Here is a 7804-nt window from a genome sequence, read left to right on the forward strand (position 1 = left end):
TACTTATATTTATTTTATTAGTGTAGAATTAGCCTCACTCACGTAATCACGTCCGCTCGTGATATGCTATCTGTTAATCCCAACTAATATTATAAATGCGAAAGTAACTCTGTCTGTCTGTCTGTCTGTCTGTTACGCTTTCCCGCTTAAACCTCGCAACCGATTTTGATGAAATTTGGCATAGAGATAGTTTGAGTCCCGGGAAAGAACATAGGATAGTTTTTATCCCGGTTTTTGAAACAGGGACGCGCGCGATAAAGTTTTTCTGTGACAGACAAAATTCCACGCGGGCGAAGCCGCGGGCGGAAAGCTAGTATCTAATAAATACCTACTCTGTTTCTATTAAATTTCATCAATTATAATTACAACCAAGGTATTACCACTTATCATTACACAAATAACTAGCTTTATCTTTTTTCAATTTCGAAGCTATTGTAATTATCCATAGTAAATAATTACGTACCTGACAAGACAAGGATAACATGCTAACAGATTTATCTATATTTACCTACACTTAATCCAGAAGAAATACTGCCACGGACCACTGCTAGTACCAATTTCGGGACAATAAGAAAGGCCAGTGCAGAGTAGAAACTCAGTCACATCACCATGTTGTCGTCATAATAATAATAAAACATAATTTTGTAATAGTAAATACTTTATTTAGTATAACTCATAATTTAACAGTTTGTACAGAAGTTGTCGAACAACTACCATGTATAAAGTTATCTTAATTTTTTCGTAAATAAAACTGGCTATTCTACTCAGTGAGTTGACGGAACCCGTCGAACGAAACCCTACACTATTTCACAGGTACGAGTGGAATGTCTTCGTCAATAAACAAGAATCGTTCACAATACGCTTATTCTTAACTACATAATATTTCAATTCAGCGTGAGAGCGAGTCCTTAGTATAAAATGAGTGAAAACACTACACTTCGAACGGCGAAGAGGACGCACGCGCCGCGCTGCGGCGGCCCGGGCAACAACAAAGTGGGTCTTAGAGAAATTCACAAAGAGAATCGAAAAGCGTTCCTTCGTCCGGCTTAAAATGAGCCACATTCGAAACCGGCGCAATGCTACGGTCACCACCCGGCGCGTGGCCTGCGAGCACGCCTCGCGGCGGGCGGCCGGCCGCCTGGCGTCAGCTGGGCGGCGCGGGCCGGGCGGGCGCGGGCCGCTAGTAGCGCAGGCAGTGCTCGTGGTGCACGGCGTGGTGCAGCGGCGCGGCGTTCTCCTTGTCGCGTGCGTAGTGCGGCGCCGCGCCGTGCTGCGGGCCCGCCGCGCCCGCGAACTCGCCGCCCAGCGCGCCCTCGTACTCGTCGCCCGAGCCGTCCGACGCCTCCAGGTAGCCGAACAGCCGCGCCGCGCCCGCCGCGCGCGCCTCCCGCCGCCGCGCCGCGCCCGCGCCGCCGTCCGCCGCGCCGCCGCCCACCCCCACACCCGCCACCACCGCCGACGCGCCGGTACCGTTGCTCACGACGCCGTTGCTCACGACGCCGTTGGTCACGACACCGTTGCTCACGACGCCGTTGCTCACGACGCCGTTGCTCACGACACCGTTGCTCACGACTCCGTTGGTCACCACCCCGTTGGCGACGACGCCGTTGGTCACGACCGTCGTGACGGCGTCGGTGGCGGTGGACACCGTGGCCGTTGCGACGCTGAAGCTCCCGCTGGCCACGCGGCCCACGCCGGTGGGCACTTTAAGGTTCCGATGCTCGATGTGACTGTAAACATTGAAAGTTACTTTGGAGCTAGCAGCTTAGCAGTTGTGTGGCAGTTGCTAGGACAGAAGGTTTTTACATAAAAGACCACAACTAAGCATAAGTACCTACCCAGATAGGTAGTTAGATGTTTTAATTTTGAATGAATTATTGTAAAGTAGCCCCAAAATAATAATAGCGGTTAGCCAGTAAGAACCCGTATTTATATCTGCGGCCATGGAACTTACTAAATTGTAAAAGCTGAAAACGGGCTTTAGATAGTAATCAGGCATAGAATGTCTTACTGCGTCTCCCGCAAGTGGTGAGCGAGCTGGTGCTGGTCGTCCGCGAGGAAGTTGCACTTGCCGCAGGACTTCTTGTTGTGCACCTTGTGCACGTGCGTGGCCAGGCGCTCGGCGCGCGCCGCCTTGTACTCGCACAGCGCGCACGCGAACGGCTTCAGGTGCGTGTTGAGGTGCCGCTTCAGGCACCAGTTGTCCACGCCCGACCACGAGCAGTAGCAGCACGCGTAGCGCCGCTCGCCCTGTGGACAACAGCCGCTTTTTTGTCAGTGGAACTGAGTAATTTATAGTGGCACGCGGTCCACCGTCTGTGCTTTAGACCAGAAGAAGTCCGAAATATGGGTTCATACTCTATTATTTTTTGTTTTACTGACTTTTTAGCTAAAGTTATTCACTTGTGTAGTTTATCTCGTTACCTTTCTTCGGACGGGTGAGGAGGACGTGGCGACGGCGGCGGGCGCGGGCGGCGGCTGCGGCGGCTGCGCGGGCGGCGCCTGCTTGTGCAGCACGGGGTGCGCCGGGTGCGCGGGGTGCGACGGGTGGCCGGGGTGCGGCCCGAGCGCGGGCTCGGCCTTGGCGAGCGGCGCGCGCTCCAGCTTGACGGGCGGCGGCGCGGCGGGCGGCGGGCCCGGCGGCGCGGCGGGCGCGGGCGGCGCCGGCCGGAACTCCAGCGGCGGCGGGGGAGGCGGCTCCGCCGGCGGCTTCGTGTAGTAATGCAGCGCCTGCGTCGGCGCCGGCGCCGGGGCCGCCGCCGGCTGCGGCTTCGGCTGCGCCCGCCTGATCCTGTTCAAGTCGTACGGCTGGTCTCTGTGCATGCGCAGGAAGTGTTTCTTCACGTGGTCGGCGCGGTTGAACTGCTTCTGGCAGAGGTAGCAGTGGAAGGGCTTCTCGTCGCGGTGGATGTTCTCGTGGCGCGTGAAGAGGTCGCGGCGGTCGGTGGCGTAGGGGCAGGCGCCGCACGCGTAGCGCTTGCCGGCCTCGCCCGCGCCCGCGCCCGCCTCCGCCTGCACCTGGGCGGTCTCGGTGCCGACGCTGTTCCGCCTTTCGTTTCGCGCTTGTTCCACCTGTGAACGAGTCCTCGTTTAATATCAACATCAACTCGGCTGCTGCAGCCGGCAGGAGCGGTGGTGGGGAGCGCGGGGACCTTGGCCTTGAGGCGGTTGAGGTAGCGCGTGAGGTCGTCGAGCGCGGCGTTGTCGCGCAGCAGGTGGTCGGCGGCGGCGGGGTCGGAGTGGTGGTCGCGCGCCAGGTGCGTGCGCACGCCGCGCGCCCAGCCCGACGCGAAGCCGCAGCCCGTCACCGGGCACTGGAACGCGCGCGCCTGCACACGCAAATTTTAATTTGTTTATTAACTAAACTATGATTCAGTTATACTTGTTTACATGAATGAGGCATCTTACTTATTCTGAAATAAAATATTGTATTTTTCCTAATACCTTTAAGTACTTTATCATACAATAATAGCGTGTTAAATACGCACGTAGTACGATTAATAAATTGGTGATTAATGAAGTTTAGGTTGGTATTATAAACATTAATGAAGGTTTATTATCTTATCCGTCTTATAATTACTTATGTTGAAGGATGATGTCTGTACAAATATCTTTGATAAGAGATAATTATGATAACACACGTGCGTCACAAACAGCAGAAAATTTCAAGAATTAAGTAGCTTGAACAAAGAAAAAAATTAAAAGCAATGCAATTTTAATGGTAAGTATAATAAGTAGATAGATCCCTTATTTTTCTTTCGGGGTGTGACCCGCCAAACTTAATCGCCCGAAATTGTTTTGTGAAGACCTTTCGTCTTTCATTGTTTGAATAATCTTTGTCATATGTACTTGTTGTAGATGGTTAAGTGAGTGTTAAGGAAAATAGAGGTCATCATCATCATCATCATCTCAGCCATAGGACGTCCACTGCTGAACATAGGCCTCCCCCAATGCTTTCCATGTTACCCGGTTGGTAGCGGCCTGCGTCCAGCGCGTTCCTGCTACCTTTATGATGTCGTCGGTACACCTTGTGGGTGGACGTCCCACGTGAAACAGAGGTCAACCCCAGTATATTTCATATATTTGAGTATAAAAACCTGTGAGTGCGTCCCCAGCCAGTGCTCGGCGATGCGCGCCATGAAGCCGACGCACTCGCAGTCGGCGCACTTGAACAGGCGCTGCGCGGGGTTGTAGGACGCGATGCGCGAGTGCGCCCAGGCCAGCGGCTCCTCGGCCGCCGACCAGCGGTCCTCGGCGCTCGGGTCGATGCGCGGCGTGAAGTTCGCCTGCACGATGCACATACCACCAGTTTATACAACACCAACCTGAACCACTCTACAGTGTGTTTGGTTGCAGATGTCCGACCTGTTAAGGTTGCGTTCTACTCATGAAAGTGAACAACTTTTCCCAATAAACATTTGTCGATCTACAAAAAAAAATTCGGTATCCCATACAAAATATATCAGCTAATATTTCATTTCTTATGGAAGACCAAATTTTTTTTTCGTATTTCGACAAATATTTATTGGGAAAAGTTGTTCAGTTTCGTGAGTAGAACGCACCCTTAACCGGTCGGACATCGGTAACCAAACACACTGTATAAAGAATGAGGGTTTAGCATTTCTGGGGTTATCATAATAGCACTATTGTAGGTAGGTATTTGAACCTACTAATTTGGATATTTTATATTTTTAATAATGATTTAAAATTGAGTCTGTAATCTCCTCCATCGAGCTCGTGCTTGAACCAATCTCACAATACATGAATGTTGAGCAAAGCAACCGGACCTGCAGTATCCCCGGCGGCGGGAAGCCGTTCTGCATGAGCGCGGCGAGCCCCCAGGCCGTGAGCGACTCCTCGGGCCGCAGGTCCTCGTCCAGGTCGCGCTCGGCCGCCGGGAACTCCACGCCCACCACGCCCACGCCCACGCCCACGCCCACGGCCTCCTCGCCGTACAGCTTCTTGGTGATCTCCTTGAACATGTCCTCGCAGTCCATGGTGAGCGACGCCACGCCCGCGCCGGGCCCGCCCTCCATCATCCGACTAGCTCACCTGGGAACAATGTCAGCATCTGACTATTTATGATATCCATGTTATCCATGTATTTATAATTAAGGTTCGAAGGCAATAATATTTTATCCAGCATGTAATGTATTGTAAGTACCTACTGATAAAGGAAATCAATAAATTGTCTCAGAATCGAGTAGGTAAGTAAGTAATTTAACATCACTGCAATTTACTATGGTTTGGATGAACACATTAATATGTACTAAATCTAATAGTTGGGTAATACAACTTAATATCATCAATTTATTAATTTGAAACGCTGCAGTTTCACTAAAGAGTAATTTACTACTTCACGGACTACTGCAGTACCTACCTACTAATGTAATTCATTATCATCATCATCTCAGCCATAGGACGTCCACTGCTGAACATAGGCCTCCTCAAATGCTTTCCATGTTGCCCGGTTGGTAGCGGCCTGCGTTCAGCGCCTAAGGCCTAATGTAATGTAATTAGTTCAATTCTAAACGAAACATTTTGACTTCGATTTGACTACTTTAATCAACCCTTGTGTCGTAGGGATTTGTCAATTTGAGTTTCTGACATAGTGCGCCTACACCGTATTTATTAATTGATATAATACTTAAACATTAATGAGATAAAGTCAATGACATAGTATTTAAGCGCGGCACCCTCCCTGGCTAGTGTGTGTTTGGGCCACACAGCTGATACGTGGCGGCTAGTACTCCGGGCGCTCTGGAGGCAGCAGTATGGGATGCACCCGCCCTGCAGCCCCCTCGCCCGCCCGGGCGGCCCCGCGGCCCGCGACTCACATTTGCACATTTTATTATGAGCTGGGGTCTGACTGACACCAAAGTTCGGAAAACTTTTTGTGGGCTTTCCGTTTTATTCACCAGTCGTGCTGTTTGTTTGTCAAGTAATCTAATCTAAGGAATAATAATCAACCTAACACTAGAGTTCGATTGAATTGTAGTTTTGGAGCTTTGTCTTAAAGTCGAACTGGTAATGGAGCCAAAAGGTGACTAGAATAGAAGATTATGAGTTTTCATGGTCATTTTGTCTCTAAAAAACATATCAACAGAATAGAGCATCTCCTTCTTTTTTTGAATTCGGTTAATTAAAACCAGTGACCTTACAAGTGCCATATTTAACAAACTGATTACAAGTATGCCTACACCTACATAAGTACCTAATTAGGTACTTCTTTTTTGTTGTGAAAACGAATGCTAATGCTATGTGAAAACAAAAAAACATGGACTAGTTTGGCAAGGCTGTTGCAAAGAAATAAAAACAAAAAAAATGAGTTAAATAAATGTTTACTCCAATCAACTTGAAATAATTATGTTACAAAATGTAAATTGATGTAAAGCGTACGTAAAAATGGTTATGAGGGAGGACGCACGTAGTAAAACGAAGTTAGTAAGTACAGCTAGGCGCGATGCTACGAATGCTACGGATTCATCATGCGGCATGTGTACAGTGTACGTACGTACAGTCACCGACAAGGGCCTGCCGCGGCTACATGGCCGCTACCGTGGCCGCTACGGCCGCGATCTTTGTGTATAGGAAATGCGGGGATTCCCTCTTGATAAAGTAATGATAGATTAACTAAACCCTGCTTTATCCTTAACCTTGTAGCAGTATTGACTGGAGTGAACCGGTGATGATACTTGAAAGATTATTATGCGAGAGAAATGGTAAAAGGGGTTTTAAGTATTCCACATGTTTTTATAACAAATAAAAACAGTTCATCAAAGGATCTAAAATAATAACTTTCACCGCTTACACCCTGCGTCAAGTCCTTTTACCTCCCTCCGCGTCAAAGCCTCGCGCATATCGCACTCGCGCTGCGTCAGCGCCTGCCGCGGGCCACCGCTGCAGACACGCGGACTACAAAGCAACGCGATTACTCATAGATCGATAAATCACGGAAATAGTTTGCGCTGCGGCTGCGGGAGTGTGATTTATTTACATTCACGCATGTCATTATACCTACGCAGATAGACAGGCGCGTCGCGGGCGCGGGAGGCTGCGGGCGGTGCGGGCCCCCCGGCCTCCGCCATCAATGGGCGAGCGCGCGCCACCAGCTCCTGCCGCTGCAGCCTGCTCCCGCCGGCGCCGCAGCGCACCGGAGACAGCCTCGCGGCCGGAGTCGCTCACCTAGGTATGCGTCCGTCGAAGCGTGGTCCGCACGAGAGCCGCAGGGCGCTATCGATCGTGGAGAGGCGCAGCGGGTGGGGGCGGGCGGTCGATGCGGCGCCGGCGCTCGGCAGGGCGCGAGAGGCGAGTCAGCACCGGGCGGCGCGCCGGCCGCGACTGACGCCACCCGCCGCCGCCCGCCCCCTCCGCCCACCGCCCCCGCCCGCCGCCCGCCGCCCGCCCGCACCCATTCACGCCGAGTATTGACCGACTATCTAAGTACGTGCTACGCGGATGAGCCTTCCACCTTCCCCGTTGCGTTCGAACGCTTACAGGATTCAATACGTTACAGAATATTTGGTATAATCTACCATACCACTATGAAAAAACAAACAGTTGCATCGACGGTAATTGACAAAGTAATCAAGAATTATGTCATTTAATTAAAATGTGATATAGAAAATAATAGTTTTTTGAATCGAGTTTGAAGAGAAATCACTAATGTGTAACTGAATACCACAAGACAGCTATCAAAGATACGGTCCAAGATGTAGTCAAAATTGGTTAATTTTAACTCTGAAATGCAGTAACAGTACTCTGCTCTGGGATATCACGGGTAAAATCGGATTAGAGCTTTCTC

At 50.6% G+C, this 7804-nt stretch overlaps 1 protein-coding gene across 1 annotated transcript; it reads right to left on the minus strand.

Annotated features, from left to right (window-relative positions):
• Nucleotides 1-640: 640 nt before the first annotated feature.
• LOC135078367 (zinc finger protein 865) lies at nt 641-7153 on the minus strand. The gene is made up of 7 exons (XM_063972964.1): nt 7022-7153; nt 4788-5052; nt 4098-4286; nt 3153-3329; nt 2425-3072; nt 2012-2250; nt 641-1730 (listed from the first exon to the last, which is right to left on the minus strand). The coding sequence occupies exons 2-7, from the start codon at nt 5037-5039 to the stop codon at nt 1181-1183; spliced, it is 2055 nt and encodes a 684-aa protein (XP_063829034.1). The 5' UTR covers nt 5040-5052; nt 7022-7153; the 3' UTR covers nt 641-1180.
• Nucleotides 7154-7804: the final 651 nt, after the last annotated feature.

Source organism: Ostrinia nubilalis, chromosome 14 (assembly GCF_963855985.1).
Source record: "Ostrinia nubilalis chromosome 14, ilOstNubi1.1, whole genome shotgun sequence".
NCBI lineage: Eukaryota > Metazoa > Arthropoda > Insecta > Lepidoptera > Crambidae > Ostrinia > Ostrinia nubilalis.

Coding starts and splice junctions, on each gene's coding strand:
- LOC135078367 (XM_063972964.1), bottom strand. CDS start 5,039: ATGATGGAGGGCGGGCCCGGCGCGGGCGTGGCGTCGCTCACCATGGAC. Junction 4,287..4,787: donor CGCCGCCGGGGATACTGCAG/GTCCGGTTGCTT, acceptor TGCATCGTGCAG/GCGAACTTCACGCCGCGCAT. Junction 2,251..2,424: donor CCTCACCCGTCCGAAGAAAG/GTAACGAGATAA, acceptor TGTTGTCCACAG/GGCGAGCGGCGCTACGCGTG.